This window comes from Nerophis ophidion, linkage group LG17 (genome assembly GCF_033978795.1).
Source record: "Nerophis ophidion isolate RoL-2023_Sa linkage group LG17, RoL_Noph_v1.0, whole genome shotgun sequence".
Lineage (NCBI taxonomy): Eukaryota > Metazoa > Chordata > Actinopteri > Syngnathiformes > Syngnathidae > Nerophis > Nerophis ophidion.
In genome coordinates, this window is record NC_084627.1 from 23,201,453 (window position 1) to 23,229,178 (window position 27,726).

General features: G+C 37.2%; 1 protein-coding gene across 9 annotated transcripts in view; it reads right to left on the reverse strand.

The window, feature by feature from the left end:
- pstpip2 (proline-serine-threonine phosphatase interacting protein 2) overlaps positions 1–27,726 on the reverse strand; it is a 28,144-nt gene that overhangs the window by 309 nt on the left and 109 nt on the right. Inside the window, exons 1-13 of one of the 9 annotated variants that reach the window (XM_061876606.1) lie at positions 26,871–27,724; positions 18,552–18,652; positions 12,938–13,012; positions 12,604–12,638; positions 12,432–12,538; positions 12,291–12,353; positions 8,341–8,433; positions 8,178–8,223; positions 5,248–5,327; positions 5,071–5,169; positions 4,864–4,960; positions 1,130–1,199; positions 70–92 (exon numbers count right to left, since the gene is read on the reverse strand). In XM_061876606.1, coding sequence (XP_061732590.1) covers positions 70–92; positions 1,130–1,199; positions 4,864–4,960; positions 5,071–5,169; positions 5,248–5,327; positions 8,178–8,223; positions 8,341–8,433; positions 12,291–12,353; positions 12,432–12,538; positions 12,604–12,638; positions 12,938–13,012; positions 18,552–18,652; positions 26,871–26,879 — 898 coding nt within the window. In that variant the 5' untranslated portion in view covers positions 26,880–27,724. Of the gene's footprint in view, positions 1–69; positions 93–1,129; positions 1,200–4,863; positions 4,961–5,070; positions 5,170–5,247; positions 5,328–8,177; positions 8,224–8,340; positions 8,434–12,290; positions 12,354–12,431; positions 12,539–12,603; positions 12,639–12,937; positions 13,013–18,551; positions 18,653–22,243; positions 22,458–26,870; positions 27,725–27,726 lie in introns of those variants that run through there. The other 8 variants (XM_061876602.1, XM_061876604.1, XM_061876601.1 and 5 more) reach the window with 8 other exon arrangements.

Genomic DNA, 27,726 nt, shown 5'->3' on the forward strand with positions numbered 1-27,726 from the left:
AGCACACGTTTATCTGATAGCATAAGACAAGATAAAGTACAATTGGGGAAAAAAACATCTTTCTGTTACCTCGATGGGTTGATGGGCACGCCCTGCAAACATTCATGCATTACATGCACACAGAAATGAAGGGACATGTTCCAAAATGAAATCTTGTGTATTAACCAACAAACAGCTAATAACTGTTCAAGGGTGTCAAACTCGTTTTCATTGAGAGCCACATCGCACTTATGACTGCTCTCAGAGTAATGTAACAGTGAATAATAAATGAATGAATATTAATGTATGAGGCTTCACCTCTTGATATTATACAAATGCCTATGCATTTGATTATTATATTTTTCACGTGCACTGTAAAACAAAATCTGTAGATTTTACAGTAAAAAACTGTCAGCTCAGTTGCAAAAATGTTATCGTAAAAATATGGTGCTTTTACAGCATGTTACTGTATGTAGGAAAACTGGTACCACAGGTTTTTTACGGTAAAATTTTGGCAACAGAGCTGGCAGGATTTTTTTTACCGTAAAATCTATGGTTGTTTTTACGGTGTATTACTTGCTGTAAATGAAAAAAAAAAAAAAAAAACGGTGCCACATTTTTTAAAAGTACAATTCTGATAATTTTGCTGCCATTTTAAACACAAATTCTAAGGTTGTTGTTTTACGGTGTATTATTGTAAATGGAAAAACATGTTGTAGATTGTTTTTACGGTAAAGTTCTGGCTTCTGAACTGCTAGTTTTTTTCCCAAAAAATATATTGCCATTTTTACAGTGTACACTTTCATGGATAACTTCCTTTTTAATCATAAATCCAAAGAGATGTTTCAGTAAATATTTGTATTTTCACAAAAAAAAAAGGTTTGAAATATGTGCTAATAGATTTTTTTTTTAATATAAGATAATATTAAAGTTTAAAAGATATGCAATTTCATGCAATGCGTGCATTTCTTTTCCTTCAGAATAGAAAGAACATATACATTTAGTAGGTAAAGATAAAGTGCTATGTTGACTGACTATTTTCCAGACTTTGGCCATATAAAATAATGTGGTGGGCCAGATTTGGCACCCGGGCCTTGAGTTTGACACCTGTGCAAAAGTTTGTAGGTGAAGGCCCCGTCCTGTCACTTACTTGATGAGAGGTGGAGGTAACTTAGGTGGAACTCTCTGACCACTGTAGAAGTTCTCATACAATACTGGAGCTGTTATACAGAAAGAAAATACACATCATATTCTGTGTATTATATTCCATTGTACTATGACATAAAAATAATATATTTTAATTAAATGCTAATAGAATTTATTACATTTTAATAACTAATGCTAGTTAATACTACTACTATACTATTTATATCGAATGAAGCAGTATTTATGACTTCTTGAGTATTATATGACAAGCATTAAACTGTCACACATTATGATTATATATTGTATATATGTTATACTCGGACAAATTTTTACACGGGTAAGTCAGCCGTGTAATTCTTGAATCTCTGGCACTTAGCTTTCTATGGACTCGATCGTTTACAAAGTGAGTTCGGAGAGGAAATAACGCCAGAAAGACGGCGCTCTCCACACAGGAAGAGACATCAGAAAGAAGGCACCATTGTCAGCTTCATAACAAAGATGGAGGGGGATCACCCAGACATGCCCGTGTACGGACGCTTGTGGAAATCACACGTGTCATGATCTATGGTCTGGATCATGTTTTTTATATTCTGTCTAAGACTCCTTCGGTTCCTGCTTTTTGTGCACCCTTGTTTGTTTTAGTTACCGTGGTTACTTATTATTTCCACCTGCCTCTGATTAGTGTTCGCCCGCTCACCTACTGCCTGAGCACTAATCAGAGGCATTATTTAAACCTGCCTTGCCCTCCAGTCAGGGCTGGAGTATTGTATGCTGTATGCTGTGGACTGCCTTTTTTTTGATGCTGTGAGCTATTCTCTGGATCCTGACTCCAGTCCCTGTTTGCTGTTTACTGGTTTCTAGTTTGTGTTTTTCTTTTCTTTGTTTTTTTTTTTTTTTACATTAAAACCAGGTTTTAATGTAAAAAAAAATTCCAGGAATTCACATTGTAGGAATTTTAAAGAATTTATTTGTAAATTATGGTGGAAAATAAGTATTTGGCCAACCATTCAAAGCTCTCACTGATTGAAGGAGGTTTTGGCTCAAAATCTCACGATACATGGCCCCATTCATTCTTTCCTTAACACGGATCAATCGTCCTGTCCCCTTAGCAGAAAACCAGCCCCAAAGCATGATGTTTCCACCCCCATGCTTCACAGTAGGTGTGGTGTTCTTGGGATGCAACTCAGTATTCTTCTTCCTCCAAACACGACGAGTTGAGTTTATACCAAAAAGTTCTATTCTGGTTTCATCTGACCACATGACATTCTCCTAATCCTCTGCTGTATCATCCATGTATCCATTTTGGTATAAACTCAACTCGTCGTGTTTGGAGGAAGAAGAATACTGAGTTGCATCCCAAGAACACCACACCTACTGTGAAGCATGGGGGTGGAAACATCATGCTTTGGGGCTGTTTTTCTGCTAAGGAGACAGGACGATTGATCCGTGTTACGGAAAGAGTGAATAGGGCCATGTATCGTGAGATATTGAGCCAAAACCTCCTTCCATCAGTGAGAGCTTTGATGGTTGACCAAATATATATATATATATATATATATATATATATATATATATATATATACGTGTATGTATTTACATATATATGTATGTGTATGTATACATATATATGTGTGTGTATATGTATATTTATATAAAATATAGACATGCAGGTATATACACATATATAGATACATATATAAACATATACAGGCATATGTATAGATACCTATATATACACAAATATATTTATATAAACATATATATATATGTATATATATATATATATAAATATATATATATATATATATATCTATATAGATATATAGATATATATAGATATATATATACAGGATTCTCTAGTCACCTGAAATGGTTTTCATTTCACAGGTGTGCTTGAAGTTCATCGAGAGAATGCCAAGAGTATGCAAAGCAGTAATCAGAGCAAAGGGTGGCTATTTTGAAGAAACTAGAATGTAAAAAATGTTTTCAGTTATTTCACCTTTTTTTGTTAAGTACATAACTCCACATGTGTTCATTCATAGTTTTGATGCCTTCAGTGACATTCTACAATGTAAATAGTCATGAAAATAAAGAAAATGCATAGAATGAGGTGTGTCCAAACTTTTGGCCTGTACTGCACGTTACAAAAGTGCAATGTTTACCATATGAACTGCCAAATATATGTGTATATATATGTATGTGTATATATATATATATATATATGTATGTGTATATTAGAGATGCGCAGATAGGCAATTATATCACCCGCAACCGCATCACCAAAGTCGTCATCCACCCGCCGTCCACCCGAATCAACATTTTATCAGAAACGCAACCGCCCGCTGAAATAAATCAGATGTTGGCCACCTTTACCACTCAAAGAGCTATTTAAACCTGTTTCACAGAGTAAAGAAGACAATGGGAGCCGCCATCGTTCTCGCAAACATCCAATGGTATTCATCCTGATGACAAGAATACGGACGTGCTGTGAAGCCATTGCCTTTGACATCTTCAACAACATGTACAAACCGATTGTTGATCCAGCAACATTTTGTATGCAGCTTCCGCAATGACACGTACAAGATTGAAAGGCATACTGGGTGATACAGAGTACACTGATGGTTGTGATATAAACAATTTTAACACTCTTACTAATATGCGCCACGCTGTGAACCCACACCAAACAAGAATGACAAACACATTTCGGGAGAACATCCTCACAGTAACACAACATAAACGCAACACAACAATTACCCAGAATCCTTTGCATCCGTGACTATTCCTGAATATATTTTACACCCCTGCGCCCCCCAACCCCGCCCACCTTACAGACGCACGGGTCGGGGGGTTGCTGCTAGCGGGGTGTATAAAATAGTCAGGAATAGTCATGGATGCAAAGGATTCTGTGTATTTGTTGTGTTGTGTTTATGTTGTGTTACTGTGTAATGTGTTTGTCATTCTTGTTTGGTGTGGATTCACAGCGTGGCGCATATTACTAAAAGTGTTCAAATTGTTTATATCACAACCATTAGTGTACTCTGTGTCACCCAGTATGCCTTGTAGTCGTGTGCGTGTGTCTGCGGAAGCCACACACAACATATTGCTAGACTGACAAGCAGATCATAAATGCTGTAGAAGGCGACAAAGCCAATGGCTTCATAGCCCGCCCTAATACTTATTAACTGGGTGATGCCGGCAGTCATTCTAGGGAATGTTTGAGTCTCCTACTGTCTTCTTCGCTTTGTGACACAGGTCCTAGATGGCTCTTTGAATGGTAAAGGATACCGATCCCAGAACCATGTATATCAAATATTTCCGAATGGTTCAACCGCCACCCGCCCGAATCTAATTAAAATCAATTTTTTTGTCATGTCACCCGCCCGACCCGCGGTCTCATCCGCGGACTCCGCGGATGAGACCGCAAGCCGCGCATCTCTAGTATATATATATATATATATATATATATATATATATATATATATATATATTTATGTTTTACTGTTGCTGTCATGGAATATATATATATATTCCATGACAGCAACAACAAAGTATAATTTTTTTTAATTTTAATTTATACATACATTTGTACTATGAAACAACAAACATTGTTTATGTATAGTAAATATATAATGGTAGGTGATGCACAATGTAACAACATACCGATATGAAAAATGACATAAACATATGAGATAGTGTACCAACTGTATAATAGACTGTAGTGATAGTACAAGATCATACCTGGCGGTTTGTCCCCAGTGCGTCGCAGCTTGACAAAATGTTCAATATCTTCCTGGATGTCACATTTTTCCAGCGACTTCCTCACTTCCTCATTCAGCTACAGAACACAAAAATACTTTTCAGCAACCAAATATAATTTTTACCTGTATGTGTATTGTATAAATAATGTGTATAAATGTGTATTATTAATGTTTCAATGCTGCTGACCTCGTCTGTGCTCACACACTGCTGAGACAGCAAATTGAGGTGAGTCCATATTGTGTTTCTTACAAAATTGATGCGGTCAGCAGCCTGCTTTTCAAACACCTGTCAAGGAAACACACCTTTGCTTTTTTTTTGTAACCTTGGTTAAGGCGCAGATGTTTGATGCTGCCACCATTTCACCTCGCAGGCTTTGATGTGTTCCTTCAGCCAATCATCTCTGATCTTGGCCAGCGACATCACACTCTGATGGTAAATCCTGTCTTATTCATTAAAAAGGAAAAATTAGACCCGTGACAAAGGAAAACCAGATATTTACACATGTGACGCCTTGGTTTTCTCATAACACAAAAAAAAAATGAATGATAAAAAATCCTTTTGACATGTTTTACTTCGCCATGTACAATATTAGGTACACCTGCATAATTAAATGAGGTCGAATATGTTTATGTATATACATTATTTGAATTAGGTTTGTACATTATTATAATATATCAAAATCACATAATGCAATGTGTTTATATTTTATATATGGTATGTATCTATATTTTTTTGCATTTCTGTTTAGTCAGTATATACTGCATACATCAAATAAAACATAGGATGTAGATAAAAAATAAAATGTCTACATTTTTATTTTACCATTTTGATTATTTTTTTTCTTCATCAACAAATACATGTATTACATTTCTACATGTAAGTAAAGTGAATGTATTTTATATTTTCATGAATAAACAAATATTGTATATCTGGATAATTCTGCGATGAGGTGGCGACTTGTCCAGGGTGTAGCCCGCCTACTGCCCGAATGCAGCTGAGATAGGAATGACCCCCCGCACCCCCAAAAGGGACAAGCGGTAGAAAAGGGATGGATGGATATATGGATCATTTTTAATATAATATTTGATCTTTTTATTTATACTTGACAGGTTATAAAAAATAGTGTATTTTTTATATATATTAAACATTATATAAAAATATTTTTTATTGTTAAATGGATGTGAATATGTGCTGAACGTGTAGATTATTTTAAAATATATATTTTTCTATTCTTAAACATTATAGAAATGGATGTATTTGTATATTGTTTCATTCTTATATTTATCAAAAATAAATACTTCTATCCAACATCTTCCACTTAGCCGGGGGTTGGGATCACGGGGGCAGCAGCCTAAGCAGAGAAGCACAGAGTTGCCTCTCCCCAGTGACTTCATCCAGCTCCTAACGGGGGATCCCAAGGCCTCCCCAGGCCAGCTGGGAAACAGTCCCTCCAACGTGTGTGTCTCTTACCCATGACCTCCTACCAGTCAAACGTGCCCTAAATACCTCCCAAAAGAACCGTCTGGGGGCATCCTAACCAGATGCCCGAGTTACCTCATCTGACCCATTCTCGATGTAAGATAATAATATACTTATTTTTATAAAATGGCTCAATGTGTAAATTATCGTCATCTATTTATTTTCTCTTCTTATTTATTGATTAACAACACATTATAAAAATGTAGGGTGTTGCATATTTTTTCATTCTCAAGCCCACCGTGATCCCTGGAGGGACAAGTGGTAGAAAACGGAAACTTTTTGTGTTAAATTGATGTAAATATGGTAGTGTAGTAAATATAGTAATACATGTAGATTATCTGAAAATATTTTCTATTTGTTTATTTACTGATAAATATCACTTTATAGAAATGTATCTTTTTGTGTATTTTTTGATTTTTATACTTAATATTTAAATACTTGTTTTTAATTCATCTGATGTAAATATGACTAAATGTGCGGATTATTTTTAAAATATGTATTTACTCTTCTCCTATTCATACTTCATTTTTTATTTAATCACAAATAAATACGTATTTTTATAAAATGGTTAGATGAGTAATATATTGTCATATATTTATTTTCTCTTTTTATTGATTGATAAACAAGATATAAAATGTAGAATGTTGCACATTTTTCATTCTTAAGCCCCCCGTGATACCAAGAGGGACAAGTGGTAGAAAATGGATGAAAGGAAATTTGTTGTGTTAAATTGATGTAAATATGGCGAAATGTGTAAATGATCAGAAAATATTTTTTATTTGTTTATTTATTGATAAATAACATATTATATAAATGTATGTTTTTGTGTATATTTTCAATTGTATACTTACTATCTAAATATTTTATTTTTTATTCAATTGATGTAAACATGGTTAAATGTGTGGATCATTCTCAAAATATGTATTTTCTCTTTTCCTATTCATACTTGTATTTATAGGTAAATATGTTTTATTTAATCACAAATAAATACTTATTTTTATGAAATGGCCAAATGTGTAAATTATTGTCATCTATTTATTTTCTCTTCTTATTTATTGATAAACAACACTTTTTAAAAAAAAGAAGGGTTTTGCATATTTTGTCATTCCTAAGCCCCCGTGACCCTAGAGGGATAAGCGGTAAAAAATGGATGATTATATGAAAATATGTTCTATTTATTTATTTATTGATAAATAACACTTTTTAGAAATGTATGTTTGTGTAATTTTTCATTTTTATACTTAATATTTAAATACTTGATTTTTATTCAATTGATGTAAATATGTGGAGTATTTTTAAAATATGTATTTTCTATTTTCCTAATAACACATTATAAAAAACATGTGTACTTTTTATTTAATCACAAATAAATACTTGTTTAAAAAATGTATGTAAATATGGTTAAATGTAATAATATTAAAATATATTTTTATTTTTTTATACATGTCAAAAAGAAAGACTTTAAAAAAAAATTCAATTGATGTTAATAAGGCTAAACATTGATCATCCTAAAATATGTATTTTCTCTTTTCTATTTATTAATAAACAACACATTAAAACATTTTTTTTATGTTATCAAAAATAAATACATACATTTATGTAAAACTGTATAAACATGTGGACCAGGGATAATATTTTTTCTGCTAACCACTTGTTTCAAACTAATTCAATTGCGTTGTCTGAGATGTAGTTTTTGGTTACTGTTAAACGAGCTGAGCTTAGTTATCTTTACATTGGGTCTGACTGGGATGCACACGTGGGTGTACCAAATGAAGTGTCGGTTCAGGGAGTGTGTCTTTAGAGTTGATGCGTACCTGCTTCTACTGCATTCACTTTGGCCTGCTGGGCTTTAGCGCAGAGCTGCCAAAGATGGAGCAAAGAGAAACATATGAGTGTGATATCATATTAACAGTGTTTAACGACTGTTGGCCAGTCATAACAAAGTCAACTTTATTGCAAACTTTGACAGTGTGCTACCTTTTCCATGTGCTTCGTGCCGCTGCTGCTTCTGTTCACATTCTGTTCTGCTTCTTCTTTATCAATGCACTTCTGCTCGTACATCCTCTTTGACTGTGGGACACATGGACGTACGGCGACAGTCGTGTTCGATACCACACAGTGTATAGGAATGCTGACAGGAGACATTTCATGTGATGTTCCTCTTTTCAGAGTGAGACGATCTGACCGTGTTCATAACACAACTTCCCTCAATAGCAACACAACTTCCCCCCCCAAAAAGCTGGTTAGCCCGTCCGGACGATTGTTTTCTACCACTTATTCTGCTCAGAGTAGCAGGTGAGCTGGAGCCTATCACAGTTGACTTGGGGTTAGAGGCAGGGTATACCCTAAACTGGTCACCATTTCATCACAGGAAACACAAGACAAACACAGCCGTCTGCTTGTTCTCATTAGGGCCATGGGTGTGCTGGAGCCTATCCTAGTTGACTTGGGGTTAAAGGCAGGATATATCCTAAACCAGGGGTGTCAAACTCAGATACAGAGTGGGCCAAAATTTAAAACTGAACAAAGCCGCGGGCCAAAGTTGAACAAATTAACCTTTTCGTAGAGACCCAAACAAGTTTTGCATTGAATATTGAACAAGCAAGGCTTATATAACTTTATAGTGACATGCAACTTCAAGTTTCACATAATAATAATAATAATAATAATTATAATAATAAAAATAATAATTTAAAAATATCAATAGCATATCAAATACAATTTAAATAAACATTTAATGCCTCTTTTCTATTTGCAGCCTTCTCAAGTAAATATAAAAATAAACTTTTTCCACAGGCTAATAATACATTTGGAAAAAAAATAACAACAAAGAATGAATCAAACATTCAAGCCTTGAAGTTGCAAGAGAAAGTGCATGAATAAAATAATAATTATTGCTCAGTTTGCTACACTGATTTGTTTTAACACTGAATATGGAACAAACAACGCTTATATAACTGAATAGTGCAAACTTAACTTTCACAAAACAAACGAAAAAACATCAATGGTATATTAAATACAATTTTACAAAAAAATGTAATGCCTCTTTTCTATTTGTAGCCTTCTGAGGTAAATATAAATATTAACTTTTTCCACAAGCTGATAAATTTGAAAATAAAATAATGAGGTGAGCGTGGTTGGGGGGGCGGGGTTTGGTGGTAGCGTGGGGTGTATATTGAAACGTCCCGGAAGAGTTAGTGCTGCAAGGGAGTCTGAGTATTTGTTGTGTTGTGTTTATGTTGTGTTATGGTGCGGATGTTCTCTCGAAAGGGGTTTGTCATTCTTGTTTGGTGTGGGTTCCCAGTGTGGCGCATATTTGTAACAGTGTTAAAGTTGTTTATACAGCCACCCTCAGCGTGACCTGTATGGCTATTGATCAAGTATGCCTTGCATTCAATTATGTGTGGGTATAGGCCGCATATATTATGTGACTTGGCCGGCATGCTGTTTGGAAGAACATGACGATAGGTAGAAGAAAACGCCAAAGGCAGTGCCTTTAAGGTACGCCCCCAATATTGTTGTCCGGGTGGAAATCGGGAGAAATTCGGGAGAATGGTTGCCCCGGGAGATTTTCGGGAGGGGCACTGAACTTCGGGAGTCTCCAGAGAAAATCGTTAGGGTTGGCAATTATGAGTATTAGCGGTGAACGTGGTGTTACAACGGCACCGCCGCTGTATAATACCGGCGGGCCAGCTCTAATGTTAATTTGATATTGCCTCAAGGGCCAAATGAAATTACACCGCGGGCCAAATTTGGCCAAAGTTTGACACCCATGTCTTAAACTGTTTTCCATTCAATCACTGGACACACAAGAAAAAACAACCGATTGTGCTCATTAGGATCATGGGGGAGCTGGAGCTTATCCTAGCTGAATTTAGGACAAGAGTAATAGGTGGGTTACACCCTGGACTGGTAAACATCTAATCACAGAATACCTACAGACAAACAACCATATGTGTATCCATTTTCCTATGCCACTTGTCCTAAATTTGTGTGTGAGCTGAAGCCTATCCCACTTGATTTGGGGTTAATGGCAGGGTATACCCTAAACTGGTCACCATTCATTCACAGGACACACAAGACAAACACAACAATCCACTTGCTCTCCGAGCCATAGGTAAGCTGGAGCCTATCCAAGCTGACTTTAAATTAAGAGGTGGGTTACACCCTGAACTGGTCTTCATTTAATCAACAGATACTTATAGACAAATAGCCACACATGCATCTGTTTTCCTATACCACTTGTCCTAAATTAGTGTACAGTATGAAATGGAGGCTATCCCAGTTGACTTTGGGTTAGAAGCAGAGTTCCCTAAACTAGTCAGCATTCAATCGAGGTACGCACATGACAAACTCAACCACCTGCTTACTCTCATTAGGGTCATGGGTGAGCTGGAGCCTATCCCAGCTAAATTTGGGGTAAGAGGTGGGTTACACCCTGGACTGGTCACCATTTAATCACATCATACCTATAGACAAACAACCATACATCCATATGTTTTCCTATACCACATGTCCTAAATGTCTGTATGAGCTGGAGTCTATCCCAGCTAAATTGGAAGTGAGAGATGTCATACACCCTTGACTGGTAACCAGCCAATCACAAGGCACATACAAAAAAACATTTTTATATGCCACTTGGCTTCAGCGAGGTTGCGTGTGAGCTGGAGCCTACCCTGGGTTAGGCTTAGTTTGTTAGAAATTAAGTATTATTTTAATTGATGTAGGTTTAGTCAGGTGGTTGGTTTTTTCTACATTTAAGTCTGTTAGTTATGAGCTGAGTTGATTGGTTACAACATTAGTCAGTTCCTCAGTGATAAAGTTTTTGAGTTAAAGTCAACAGCTCTTCGAGTCATTTAGTCTTCAGGAACATTAGTTAATTAAGTTATTTATGAACACCTCATCAGTGGTGTAGGTTTAGTAAGTTATTTTCATAAGTTAATTGGTTAAGTAGTCTGTTAATATTAAAGTGAAGTTTGAATTGGTATCAGTTTTGTTAGTATTGAGGTTCTGTTTTCCTTTGTGTATGTTTAGTTACGTTTGTTGGTTAGTTAGTCTGTTAGTATTGATGTTCCGTTTTCATTAATGTGGGTTTAGTTAGTAATGAGGTTATATTATGTTTAGTTAGTAACACCGTTGCACTTTCATTCGTATTCATTGGTTAGTTGGTTAGTCTGTCAGTACTGAAAGGTTGTTTTCAATGGTGTAAGTTTAGTTGTTTTCATTAGTGCAGGTTTAGTTAGTTGTTTTCATAAGTTATTTTGTCAGTTTTGCTATTGGTATTGAGGTTTAGTTTTCATTCGTGTAGGTTTAGTTAGTTGGTATCATAAGTTAGTTAGTTAGTTAGTTTTGCTATTAGTATTGAGGTTCTGTTTTCATTCGTCTAGGTTTAGTTACCGGTAATTATTTTCATAAAAAGCTGGTTCGTTGGGTTGTTCTCTTTTCATTGGTGTATGTTTAGTTAGTTGCTATTATTTTAAGTTAGTTTAGCTGTTAGAAATGTGGTTCTGCTTTCACTGGTGTAAGTTGAATTAGTTGTCTTCATAAGTCAGCTGGATAGTTAGGTAGTTAGTATTGAGGGTTACTTTTATTGGTGTATGTTTGTTAGTAACATGTTATATCCTCATTGCTGTATGTCTATTTGTTGGTAAGTTATGAATCATTGATCTACTTTAAGCTAAATTGTTTTTTTCAACATTAGTTAGTTATTAATGCCATTGTATATCTAAGTTATGTGGCGTTAGTAAGAAGGTTATGTTTTCATTTGCGTAGGCTTTGTTGTTTTATTTTTTTGCGGGTTTAAAATAAGTTAGTTGGTTGATTAGTTACTTTGTGTAATGTAAAATAAGTAATACTTGTGATTAATTGTTTCCTTCTTAGTCAGAAGATGTTCAAAGCTTGGTGAAGGTCTGCTCTTGTTTACTAACCTCCATAGTTCTCTTGAGCTGAGTACTCTTGTGCTTGTGAAGAGCCTCCATGTGTTGTTCCAACTGAAATTGCATCATGTTGTGGAAAAATTAAATGGGCCTTCAATTAACATGTTCACTATAATCATTATCATCCTCGACCTTCTTTCTCGCTTCTTTTTGTTTCTCCCGGAACTCCTCCATTTTCTTGACCTCCTCCTTCATGCTGTGTGCCACACGTAAGTGCGATAGACTCACATGTTCAGTCTCTGAGGGGACATGGTAACACACACTATATGGCATTTAGATACAGTATGTACAGTGGGCTACTTACGTAATTTGAATATGTCCAGAGATCGTTTTAATGTGCTGAGAAATAAAAGCAGAGAGATTCAGTTTATACAGTATGTACAAATACTGTATTTTAATGAATACATAGCAATATGCTTTTCGTCGTGGTTGAACAACTACACTGCATCATACTTTGATGTTTCGAATATCGTGGTGTAATTTTTAATGACATGAACTTCTCACACACTTCCTTCTTCATCATATACACGCACTCTCATGTGATTATCAAGCATGAGAATGTGCACTGAGAAGTAGATTAGGTCACAAGCACGCACACACACACACACACATGAAGTTAAACGCATTAAAGTGCTTACTTCATCTCATTATGTCCACACACCTTCTTGGATAAACCCAACAGATCTTTGGCGTATTTCTCCTCAATGGACGCCCTGACAACAACAAACGCAGAGCCAGAAGGACAACTATCAATCAATCAATCAATCAATCAATCAATCAATGTTTACTTATATAGCCCTAAATCACTAGTGTCTCAAAGGGCTGCACAAACCACTACGACATCCTCGGTAGGCCCACATAAGGGCAAGGAAAACTCACACCCAGTGGGACATCGGTGACAATAATGACCCAGTGGGACGTCGGTGACAATGATGACTATGAGAACATGATACTGTGATACTGATGATACTGATGACTATGAGAACATATGAGAACATGATACTGTGAAAGATCAATCCATAATGGATCCAACACAGTCGCGAGAGTCCAGTCCAAAGCGGATCCAACACAGCAGCGAGAGTCTCGTTCACAGCGGAGCCAGCAGGAAACCATCCCAAGCGGAGGCTGATCAGCAGCGCAGAGATGTCCCCAGCCGATACACAGGCGAGCAGTACATGGCCACCGGATCGGACCGGACTCCCTCCACAAAGGAGAGTGGGACATAGAAGAAAAAGAAAAGAAACGGCAGATCAACTGGTCTAAAAAGGGAGTCTATTTAAAGGCTAGAGTATACAAATGAGTTTTAAGGTGAGACTTAAATGCTTCTACTGAGGTGGCATCTCGAACTGTTACCGGGAGGGCATTCCAGAGTACTGGAGCCCGAAATGAAAAAGCTCTACAGCCCGCAGACTTTTTTTGGGATTTGGGGATCACTAATAAGCTGGAGTCCTTTGAACGCAGATTTCTTGCCGGGACATATGGTACAATACAATCGGCAAGATAGGATGGAGCTAGACCGTGTAGTATTTTATACGTAAGTAGTAAAACCTTAAAGTCACATCTTAAGTGCACAGGAAGCCAGTGCAGGTGAGCCAGTACAGGCGTAATGTGATCAAACTTTCTTGTTCTTGTCAAAAGTCTAGCGGCCGCATTTTGTACCAACTGTAATCTTTTAATGCTAGACATGGGGAGACCCGAAAATAATACGTTACAGTAGTCGAGGCGAGACGTAACAAACGCATGGATAATGATCTCAGCGTCTTTAGTGGACAAAATGGAGCGAATTTTAGCGATATTGCGGAGATGAAAGAAGGCCGTTTTAGTAACGCTTTTAATGTGTGCCTCAAAGGAGAGAGTTGGGTCGAAGATAATACCCAGATTCTTTACCGTGTCGCCTTGTTTAATTGTTTGGTTGTCAAATGTTAGAGTTGTATTATTAAATAGAGTTCGGTGTCTAGCAGGACCGATAATCAGCATTTCCGTTTTTTTGGCGTTGAGTTGCAAAAAGTTAGCGGACATTCATTGTTTAATTTCATTAAGACACGCCTCCAGCTGACTACAATCCGGCATGTTGGTCAGCTTTAGGGGCATGTAGAGTTGGGTGTCATCAGCATAACAGTGAAAGCTAACACCGTATTTGCGTATGATGTCACCTAGCGGCAGCATGTAGATGCTGAAGAGTGCAGGGCCAAGGACCGAACCCTGGGGAACTCCACACGTTACCTTAACGTAGTCCGAGGTCACATTGTTATGGGAGACACACTGCATCCTATCAGTAAGATAAGAGTTAAACCAAGACAGGGCTAAGTCTGACATACCAATTCGTATTTTGATACGTTCTAATAAAATATTATGATCGACAGTATCGAAAGCAGCGCTAAGATCGAGGAGCAGCAACATAGATGACGCATCAGAATCCATCGTTAGCAATAGATCATTAGTCATTTTTGCGAGGGCTGTCTCCGTCGAGTGATTTGCCCTGAAACCGGATTGAAAGGTTTCACATAGATTGTTAGACGCTAAGTGTTCATTTAACTGCTCCGCAACAATTTTTTCGAGGATTTTTGAAATAAAGGGAAGGTGAGACACCGGTCGGTAGTTTACCATGAGGTCAGGATTGAGGTTAGGTCTTTTAAGAAGAGGATGAATAACCGCTTTTTTGAATGCTAGGGGAACAGTGCCCGAGGAAAGTGATAAGTTTATAATATTTAGCACTGATGGACCTAATAATACAAAGAGCTCCTTGATCAGTTTCCCAGGAAGAGGGTCAAGTAAACATGTTTGTTTTATTCCATTTACACGTTGTAACAATTCCTCTAATGTTATTTCCTCAAAACGAGAGAAACTATTTTGGAGGGCAGTATCCGCCGTATATACAATCGTGTCAGTGTTAATAGAACCCCGTTGTAGCTGGGACGCATTGTCTTTAATCTCCTTTCTAATGACTTCAATTTTCTTACTAAAGAATTGCATAAAGTCATCAGCTGAGTGGGTGGAGCTACTGGAAGGAGTCCCTTGTTGGGTTAGCGATGCTACCGTACTAAACAAAAATTTAGGATTGTTTTTATTACGGTGGATGAGATTTGAGTAATAATTAGCTTTAGCTAAGGTAAGCATGCGTTTATAAGTTATTAAACCATCACTCCATGCTTGATGGTGCACCTCAAGTTTAGTCGTGCGCCATTTGCGTTCCAGCTTTCTGCATAATCATTTCTGAGCTCTAGTTTCTTCTGTAAACCACGGGGTGCGCTTTTTTGGAGCCTTTTTTAACTTTAGCGGTGCTATGTTATCAATGGTTTCGCGCAGGGCGTCGTTAAAGTTGTTAGTGAGGTTATCAATAGAGCCCACATACTTTGGGAATGGTGCCATTACCGAGGGCAGTAGGTCAGCAAGAGTTGTCGTTGTGGCCGTATTAATGTTGCGGCTGCTATAGCAGTTATTATTATTATTAGTTTGACGAACATGCGTCTGAACCTCGAATTTTATAAGGTAATGATCGGACAATACTTTAGTAGACGGGAGTATCGTAACTTTGGAACTACAAGTTAATAGTTGCAAATCAGTCATAAATAGTTAGCTATGAAAACATAACATTATTAATGTTGAACTATGTGCAGGGTTAGTTATATTGTACAGTATAAAGCTGTTGTTAGATATTTTACTATTATTAGTTTGTTTTCTCTAACAGGTTATTAGGTTATGTTTATATATATATATATATATATATGTATATATAAACAAACAAACATATATATATATATATAAGTGTGTATATGTAAATGTATATTTATTTATATATATGTGTGTATATTTAATTATATTTACAAACCCCGTTTCCATACGAGTTTGGAAATTGTGTTAGATGTAAATATAAACAGAATACAATGATTTGCAAATCCTTTTCAACCCATATTCAATTGAATGCACTACAAAGACAAGATATTTGATCTTCAAACTGATAAACTTAATTTTTTATTTTTTGCAAATATTAATAACTTAGAATTTCATGGCTGCAACACGTGCCAAAGTAGTTTTGAAAGGGCATGTTCACCACTGTGTTACATCACCTTTTCTTTAACAACACTCAATAAACGTTTGGGAACTGAGGAAACTAATTGTTGAATCTTTGAAACTGAAATTCTTTCCCATTCTTGTTTTATGTAGAGCTTCAGTCGCTCAACAGTCCGGGGTCTCCGCTGTCGTAATTTACGCTTCATAATGCGCCACACATTTTCGATGGGAGACCGGTCTGGACTGCAGGCAGGCCAGGGAAGTACCCGCACTTTTTTTACGAAGCAACGCTGTTGTAACACATGCTGAATGTGGCTTGGCATTGTCTTGCTGAAATAAGCAGGGCCGTCCATGAAAAAGACGGCGCTTAGATGGCAGCATATGTTGTTCCAAAACCTGTATGTACCTTTCAGCATTAATGGTGCCTTCACAGATGTGTAAGTTACCCCCATACCATCACAGATGCTGGCTTTTGAACTTTGCGTGGATAACAGTCTGGATGGTTCGCTTCCCCTTTGGTCCAGATGACACGTTGTCGAATATTTCCAAAAATAATTTGAAATGTGGACTCGTCAGACCACAGAACACTTTTCCACTTAGCATCGGTCCATCGTAGATGATCTCAGGCCCAGAGAAGCCGGCGGCGTTTCTGGATGTTGTTGATAAATGGCATTCGCTTTGCATAGTAGAGCTTTAACTTGCACTTACAGATGTAGCGACGAACTGTATTTAGTGACAGTGGTTTTCTGAAGTGTTCCTGAGCCCATGTGGTGATATCCTTTAGAGATTGATGTCCGATTTTGATACAGTGACGTCTGAAGGATCGAAGGTCACGGTCATTCAATGTTGGTTTTCGGCCATGCTGCTTACGTGGAGTGACTTCTCCAGATTATTTGAACCTTTTGATGATATCATGGACCGTAGATGTTGAAATCCCTAAATTTCTTGCAATTGCACTTTGAGAAACGTTGTTCTTAAACTGTTTGACTATTTGCTCACGGAGTTGTGGACAAAGGGGTGTACCTCGCCCCATCGTTTCTTGTGAAAGACTGAGCATTTTTTGGGAAGCTGTTTTTATACCCAATCATGGCAACCACCTGTTCCCAATTAGCCTGCACACCTGCGGGATGTTCCGAATAAGTGTTTGACGAGCATTCCTCAACTTTATCAGTATTTATTGCCCCCTTTCCCAACTTCATAGTCACGTGTTGCTGGCATCAAATTCTAAAGTTAATGATTATTTGCAAAAAAGACGTTTATCAATTTGAACATCAAATATGTTGTCTTTGTAGCATATTCAACTGAATATGGGTTGAAAATTATTTGCAAATCAGTGTATTCCGTTTATATTTACATCTAACACAAATTCCCAACTCATGTGAAAACGGGGTTCGTATATAATTAAATATATAGATGTATGTATGTTTTTGTACATGTATATATATATATATATATATATATATATATATATATCACTATATATGCATATATATATATATATACAGATACACACACACATATATATATATATATATATATATATATATATATATATATATATATTAGTCGGATTTACTTCAGAAAAGAGAAACTTGGGATACTTCTCTTACTGTTTAACTATGTGCAGGTTTAGTTATATTGTACAGTGTACAGCTGTTGCTAGATCTTTTACTATTATGTTATTTTCTCAAACATAGGTTATGTTTTTATCAATAGCAATATTAAGGTCTTGTTTTAATAGGTTAGTTAGAGCCCAAGTTTTAATTTCTGTATGTTTGGTTAGTTAGTTAGCTAGTTAGTTGTTTCCCGGAATGTAATCTATGCAATGATCGAGAGGACATTGTTTGTTGAGGGTGTCAAAAAAAAATAGATTTTCGAACGAATCGTGATTCTTATTTGTAACAATTCTTAATGAATTTTCAAAAATCAATAATTGTTTAATACATAGCAAAAAAGTTATTTGTGTAGGCTAAGTTGGTAAGTAGTCAGGTCATATTTTTTATATTTTCATTGATGCAGGTTTAGTTATTTACACATTATTTGATCGGTTACTTTTAGTTAGTTTCATTTCTGCTAATTTCCTGACTTTGTTCATTTCTTCTAGTCCTTGTATTTGTTCTATGTTACACATGCATTTACTTGTGTCCCAGCTGTGGGTATTGATTTTGAGGATTATTATCTGTCTTTCTCTTTACTTCCATGATGCAAGCAAAAATGTTGCCATGCCTGGATTAGGGTTACCTGGCCCTGATGAACTCCTCCACCTCTTTGCATGTCCGCTTGCCGTCGTTCAGGTACTGGACGATGACGCCATAGCCACTCGTGCAGGTCAAGTCGGAGCTCTGTCAATGAAATTAGTTACCAAGGAAGGCATCAAGTGTTCATCTACACCAGTGGTCCCTAACCTTTTTTGCACCACAGACCAGTTTAATATAGGGATTATTTACAGGACTTTCCACTTGTGTCAGATAAATACAGCAAAAATAAGTGCATGAAAAATACAACGCGATAAACGCTGAATTAGTGGGAGCCCTCGGCTTGTTTCTTTTCAATGAAATGGAGATGGAAATCAGCTTTTGGCTAAAATCTGTTAAATTTATATTTTATATGTACATTAATGTGCATTGTATCATGTCACAATGTTATATCAAATATAACAAATTAGGGCTGGGCGATATATCGATATACACGATATCTCGCGGGCTTGTCTCTGTGCAATATAGAAAATGACTATATCGTAATATTCGAGTATACGTTCTCATGCAGTTGCTTTTAGCTGCGGGCATTACACTACAGGCTCTTCTCACTCTTTCCTGTCTCTCCTTCTCACAGACAAGCAGGCGCACAAACTTACATACGTCACATACTGTCACGTCATACGTCACATATCTCTATACGCCCTCGCCCAGCAGAGAGGTAGCAGACTGGGTAACATTAGCTGTGATGCTAACGTAGCCGTACGAGTCGTAATACGAGAGAAAGAAGGTGCGGATCTGGTAACAAATGAAGGAAGACTTAATTCCAAATAAAAACAGCAGCATCATCTGGCGGTGGTTCGGCTACAAGTGGGAATATGTCGAACAGACAACCGTAATTTGTCAAGTGTGGGGCAAAAGCATTGCCTAAAAAAGCATCATTTGAAAAGTCACTCGCTAGAGAATGAAGATAATTTAATAACGTCCGTAGTAACCTACCACATAGTGAAGGACGAATACTATTTGATTTCCTATTATACAGCTCATTTTTATTTGACACTTAAAATGTTTGTGACAATCTTGCACTTTCTGTTTTGGAAATGACTTGAATGTTTGTGCCACTGCTTAATAACTTTAATAAATACACTTTTGGTCAATTGACTTAGTTGTGATTTCCCTCTGCCTGAAAGTTTAAAAGTAGCATATATTAATGCAGTATGAAGAAGAATGTTTTAATGTAGACACATAGAATCATCATACTGCTGTGATTATATGCATCAAGTGTTCATTCAAGGCCAAGGCAAAATATCGTAACATATATCGTATATCGTGATATGACCTAAAAATATCGAGATATCAAAAAAAGGCCATATCGCCCAGCCCTATAACAAATATCAACTTCATGCCAGGAGTTTTATTGAACATCTATAAACAAGCGTATTGGTGTGTCTAGTGCAGGGGTTGGGAACCTTTTTGGCTGAGAGAGCGATGAAAGCCAAATATTTCAAAATGCATTTCCTTGAGAGCCATTTAATATTTTTTAACACCGAATACAACATGCGTGCATTTTTCAGTAAGACCAACATTTTTATGTATAATAAGTCTCATTCTTTTTAACAACATTGTTATTCTGAAGCGAACCATCCATCCAGCCATCCATTTCCTACCGCTTATTCCCTTTGGCGTCGCAGGGGGCGCTGGTGCCTATCTCAGCTACAATCGGGCGGAAGGCGGTGTACACCCTGGACAAGTCGCTACATCATCACAGGGCCAACACAGATAGACAGACAACATTCACACTCACATTCACAGACTAGGGCAGTGGTTCTTAACCTTGTTGGAGGTGCCGAACCCCACCAGTTTCAAATGCGCATTCACCGAACCCTTCTTCAGTGAAAAATATTATTATACATACAGTTTTTTAATTCATGTTTTTTTTTTACTGGTGCACAAAATGAACCGTGCATGAACATCACCTTGTTCCCAGAACAAAACCAACACAGTGCAAGAACTCACAGCAAATTACTGTCAGGTTCAAACACCAAACTATCTGTTACACAAGACAAGAAGAAGGAATCAAGCAGAGACAGAGTTGAATTTTACTCATGAGGAGAGACGTATTGGGCTGTACACTCAGTTACACTTACACCTTATACTCTAAGGTACAGTCCCACGTGCTCCTCGATTTATTCGGGAGGTCCCTAGTTAACATCACTGAGGCTGCTTCTGAAGGGAGGGGTAATGCAAGTGATTATTCAGTCTGGAAATGTGCTGATACTCATGATTTCGCCCTGTTTCTTTTTTGTCCGCGTTGAGGTACTCGATGTCCGTCCTTGACTGTCAGCAGGCAGGGTCTGGAAACAAACTGCTGACCCGAGACAACTTGCAAAGCAAGATTACAAGTTGTGTGCCTTTGCACGGGTAGAAAAGTACAACTTCAGCACAATAGATAAAAAATTATAGCAACTGCCTTGAACCATAAGAGTTGTGTGATAACTTCCATCCATCCATCCATCCATCCATTTTCTACCGCTTATTCCCGTTTGGGGTCGCGGGGGGCGCTGGCGCCTATCTCAGCTACGATCGGGCGGAAGGCGGGGTAAACCCTGGACAAGTCGCCACATCATCACAGGGCCGTGTGATAACTTAAACGTAATTATTCTAACATTTACACACCTGCAAATCAGACGGAAAATTAAAGGGAACTGTGTTTGGGGGTATCCATAACACGGGGATAGGGAGAACTTTTTATTTACTTGATAAGTCGGGTGTGTCTTGACCTTCGCCGAACCCCTGAGACCCACTCACCGAACCCCTAGGGTTCGATCCCAGGTTAAGAACCACTGCACTAGGGCTAATTTAGTGTTGCCAATCAACCTATCTCCAGGTGCATGTCTTTGGAAGTGGGAGGAAGCCGGAAAATACTTCTTACCATTAATGCGACTTCTTGAACAGGTGCGGTAGAAAACGGACCAACGGATTAAAATGCATGAGAATGTTTTGTATTTTGAACGTTATTTTTAACACTGTGATTACCGGCGGGATTGCTCATTACTTATCGTGTTAAGCAATGGCAGCTAAGATTTATCCGAGAGCCAGATGCAGTCATCAAAAGAGCCACATCTGGCTCGAGAGCCATATGTTCCCTACCCCTGGCCTAGTGGGACAGGGGGAAGTAAAGTTGGAGAAAATGCAGTCGTTTATAAATGATTTAATGTTTTCCTGCGGCCCGGTAGCAAATGCGTCACGGACCGGTACCGGTCCCCGGACCGGTGGTTGGGGACCACTGATCTACATGATTAATTAGATTTATTTTTCTATTGGGCATTTACACTTATTTACAGAAGTCAATCCCCACAAACATAAACACTAAAATGGAGGTTATATAATGATTTTCAAAGTCATAATTTAGGCACGATCAGGCAAACTGTGGTTTTGTCATATTCAGTGTTTCTCCCAGCATTGCATGCAATAGTTTTCAAAATGAAACAAACATAATAGGATGTTATATTATATTTTACACCTATTCCTGTATATTAAAACAAAGTTATGTCTTGTATACTTCCAACATTCTTTAAATGCTCTTTTGAAATCGTGTATGCTAAACGCAATTAACATCCTACTCGGTATGTACTTTACATCAATTTAAATAACACTGATTTGGAGACATTATTCACTGTTTAAAGCTTAAATAGACGTTGGAGTTTGAAGTTAGAAATGCAGTTGGAAGACACTCACCCAGAAGAAGTCCTTAAAATGAAGCATTTTAATAGAGAAATGACAATTGTTGTCCGTTTGTGTGCACTTTTGCCACAGACGACTCCCCCTCCCCTGTGACGTCATTATGGTTACCGGAAGTTATTGTACTTATAGTTAGGGTTAGGATTTGTTTTTATTATTATCCATCCATCCATCCATTTTCTACCGCTTATTCCCTTTCGGGGTCGCGGGGGGCGCTGGCGCCTATCTCAGCTACAATCGGTCGGAAGGCGGGGTTAATACTCTATCTGTGTGTGCTTGTTTTCTTTCTTTGATGTTAAAAGTGCCTTGACTTACGTGAATTATAAATATATTTTCGTTGTTCAATTAAAAAAGAAAAAAAAATACTTATAAGGCTCACAAGTTTGTTACTACATATACGTGATTAGTAGTTGCATACAACTATGAAATTACATGATATGTATTTTTTTTTACTTTGTACAGCAAGTGTGAAAATAAACGGTTATTGATGGGATGCCATCTAGTGGTTTATATGGATGAATGCAGGACAATGAAATAACTTGATCAGTGGTTCTCAACCTTTTTTCAGTGATGTACCCCCTGTGAACATTTTTTTAATTCAAGTACCCCCTAATCAGAGCAAAGCATTTTTGGTTGGAAAAAGAGATAAAGAAGTAAAATACAGCACTATGTCATCAGTTTCGGATTTATTAAATTGTATAACAGTGCCAAATATTACTCATTTGTAGTGGTCTTTCTTGAACTATTTGGAAAAAAAGATATAAAAATAAGTAAAAACTTGTTGAAAATAAACAAGTGATTCAATTATAAATAAAGATTTCTACACATAGAAGTAATCATCAACTTAAAGTGCCCTCTTTGGGGATTGTAATAGAGATAAACATCCATCCATCCATCCATTTTCTACCGCTTATTCCCTTTCGGGGTCGCGGGGGGCGCTGGCGCCTATCTCAGCTACAATCGGGCGGAAGGCGGGGTACACCCTGGACAAGTCGCCACCTCATCGCAGGGCCAACACAGATAGACAGACAACATTCACACTCACATTCACACACTAGGGCCAATTTAGTGTTGCCAATCAACCTATCCCCAGGTGCATGTCTTTGGAAGTGGGAGGAAGCCGGAGTACCCGGAGGGAACCCACGCATTCACGGGGAGAACATGCAAACTCCACACAGAAAGAACCCGAGCCTGGATTTGAACCCAGGACTGCAGGAACTTCGTATTGTGAGGCAGACGTGTCTTCATAAAAAAAGAAATCTTTAACATCAATATTTATGGAACATGTCCACAAAAAATCTAGCTGTCAACACTGAATATTGCATTATTGCATTTCTTTTCACATTTTATGAACTTACATTCATATTTTGTGGAAGTATTATTCAACAAATATATTTATGAAGGATTTTTGAATTGTTGCTGATTTGAGAATATTTTTGATAAATCTCACGTACCCCTTGGCATACCTTCAAGTACCCCCAGGGGTACGCGTACCCTCATTTGAGAACTACTGAACTACATGAATAGTTTTATGTTTTGAGAAGAAAATAGCTTGGTATCCTTGATTTAAAGCACTTTTTTTTGTTTTACCGATTATAGGTTTTGGAGTAATTTATGATCATATGCCTTGGTGTCAAAATTTTGTATTACCATCCATCCATGCATCCATTTTTCTACCGCGTGTCCCTTTTGGGGTCGCTGGATACCTTTCTTTTAACTATTAATAAGTAATACAATTTTCTACACATAAATGTAATTATTACATTGAAATGAAATCCAAATGTCACCTTAATATTAAATTATATCAACTTATTACATTTAAATCTAATAAAAATATATTACCTGAAATAAAATTACCACATTACATTATCCGTCCATCCATTTTCTACCGCTTATTCCCTTTTGGGGTCGCGGGGGGAGCTGGCGCCTATCTCAGCTACAATTGGGCGGAAGGCGGGGTACACCCTGGACAAGTCGCCGCCTCATCGCAGGGCCAACACAGATAGACAGACAACATTCACACTCACATTCACACACTAGGGACCATTTAGTGTTGCCAATCAACCTATCCCCAGGTGCATGTCTTTGGAAGTGGGAGGAAGCCGGAGTACCCGGAGGGAACCCACGCATTCACGGGGAGGACATGCAAACTCCACACAGAAAGATCCCGAGCCTGAGATTGATCCCAAGACTGCAGGACCTTCGTATTGTGAAGCAGACGCACTAACCCTTCTGCCACCATTACATTACTGAAATATAAAATGTCCATATTTAAATTTAATTCAAGGTTTAACTTTTCACATTAAAATCTAATCAAGGCCCATTTAAAATAAATCAGTATCCACGTTCTACTTGTACACGTAATAAATGTTAAATAAACATGTATGGTGTATAATATAAAGTCAAATTCAGTTTCTGTATGAAAAGTGATTTGAAAAATGTATGAGCTCTACTACATAACATCACCTGTTGAGCTGCTAATAAAAAAGAAGTTGGAAAAAATGACAGAGCAATGTAAAAGTTTCCCCGTCATAGTCTACCTTCCCGTTTGTTTGAGGTTTAAAAACAAGTCACACATTTCCATTTAAGGACTTTTCTTCACATTGCATAATCTTGTGATTGTGATTCCGATAGTCATCATAAACAACTTGATGGAAGACTCGTCACTTGAAAATGAAAAAAATTCTGTATGACACACGTGGAATTCACAGTTTTAATTAAAAATGTTCTACTCTTTGGTTTGTATTATTGTTATATTCTATTTATTTGTATAAATTAAAAAACATATCACACAAAAACCATAAAAATTCAATAAAACATTCAAAAAATATATATATGATCTGAAAATCCCTTTAGAGAACGTAATTAATATTATTATTATTATTATTAAAGAAAAATTACTGTTATCATAATAGACTATAGCTGTAGGGTTTCGCTTTCTTTTTCCAATTACTTTCCTGTTAACTTGGTTGCGAAATATTGTTATTTTCAATCCACTTCCTTGTTCCTCTAAAACATGTACAAGCCCAACCTTTTTTTTCTCTTGTTCTTTTGTTTTGCCTTCTTGTATTCAGAACCAACAGGTCAACATTTTTTTTTCTTACCAACACACTCTGTGCCTAAAGGACCATTCTCAAACCCACTGCATCAAAGCAAGACAACAAGTTATTTTGACTGACGCAAGCTCAGGTCGAAGGTCAACTCGACCCTGAGCCTAACGGTGTGTGAGTGCATAAACACCGAAAGTGTTGTAACATCGTATCACTATCGACAACAGTCTAATCGTTAATGACCCACTGTGGGTAATGGCAATAAAACGTTTACGTGGCCAAGGGTGGTCATTGTTAGAGTTACAGTGAATAAATCAGATTCAGAAATGGTTTACTACTGTATACCCCGGGGGGAAAATAGTTTTCTGATCGCAACATGTAAACACAAAATGTTGTCAACGTATTAGAGCCATACATTCATTACCTATAGATTGATGTATTTCATGAGAAAGTGTATTTGGTCAACAATGTAAACATAACAATTTGTTCAAACCTTATAGATAATAATATAAAAAAGGGAATATAATTGTGTTAGTAGTGGACAGACAAAATCGTTTTTTTTTAAAAAAAGTGAAAACTTGTCCAATCTATTTAATCCATGTTGCAAAATAAATAAAAAGTTAGGTTTTCTCGTTAATTTAAAGCTACTTTATGCAGTAACCTATTTATACCATATACATTAATTATTATATTGAATACTCAATGTTAAAAATGACACAGATGTCGATTCCCTAGTAAGGTTTAAGCTTTATTATTGACTTTCGGTAACACACAAAATAACATTTGGGACGTCAAACTATTGCGCCACAGATATAATTTAGTTCTTTTTTTTATTACCTTTATTTAAACAATACTTTACTGAAATTTTAGCAACTTAAACATGTAAACAAGTACGCCTTTTATACATTATTGTCAAAATATGTACAAACAAATTATATTCTCAATAATCTTTAAACAGTAATCAAGATATGCAAAAACAACTACCATTAAAAAAGAAAGAAAGGAACATCTAAATCCATGAGAGATATGTGCGAGAGAAAACGCTTAAAGGCCTACTGAAACCCACTACTACCGACCACGCAGTCTGATAGTTTATGTATCAATGATGAAATATTAACATTGCAACACATGCCAATACGGCCTTTTTAGTTTACTAAATTGCAATTTTAAATTTCCCGCGAGGTTTCCTGTTGAAAACGTCGCGGAATGATGACACGTATAATGACGCGTGCGCGTGACGTCTCGGGTTGTAGCGGACATTTTTTTCCAGCCCGATCCAAGCTATAAATAGTCTTTAATCCCGTAATTACACAGTATTCTGGACATCTGTGTTGCTGAATCTTTTGCAATTTGTTAAATTAATATTGGAGAAGTCAAAGTAGAAAGATGGAGGTGGGAAGCGGTGCACTAAAGCTGCCTTTAGCATCACAAATACAGCCGGTGTTTCCTTGTTTAAAATTCCCGAAGGTGAAGCTTTACTATGGAACAGAGCCGTCAAGCGAACATGGATCCCGACCAGATGTCAACCGGCAGGTTTCGGTGAAAAAAATGTGTGGTAATAAGTCTGCTCTTACCGTAGACATCAGCGGAGCTTGCGTCCTGCTGCAGCTGCGTGGCTTCCCTCAGAGACACTGGCGGTCACCACACCCATGGCCATACCCCTCTGGCTTTCAGGTACTAAATAATCTCACTAAAACACTACTAACACAATAGACAGATAAGGGATTTTCCAGAATTATCCTAGTAAATGAGTCTAATAAAATCTGAATCGGTCTCACTGCCCTCGCTTTTTTTTTTCCTTTCTAGTCCTTCACTCTCATTATCCTCATCCACAAATCTTTCATCCTCGCTCAAATTAATGGGGAAATTTTTCGCTTTCTCGGTTCTGAATCGTTTTAACTGCTGGTGGCTATGATTGTAAACAATGTGAGGATGTGAGGAACCCTACAACCAGTGACGTCACGCGCACATCATCTGCTACTTCCGGTACAGTCAAGGCTTTTTTATCAGCGACCAAAAGTTGCAAACTTTAACGTTGATATTCTCTACTAAATCCTTTCAGCAAAAATATGGCAATATTGCGAAATGATCAAGTATGACACATAGAATGGACCTGCTATCCCCGTTTAAATGAGAAAATCTCATTTCAGTAGAATAAAACCATCCATCCATTTTCTACCGCTTATTCCCTTTGGGGTCGCTGGGGGCGCCGGTGCCTATCTCAGCTACAATCGGGCGGAAGTACACCCTGGACAAGTCACCACCTCATCGCAGGGCCAACACAGATAGACAGACAACATTCACGCTCACATTCACACTCTAGGGACCATTTAGTGTTGTCAATCAACCTATTGTATGCAAAAGTACTAAAGTATGGCACACACTAGTGACACTTAGATTAGTAATAAAACCAAAACCAAAGAAAAGCAT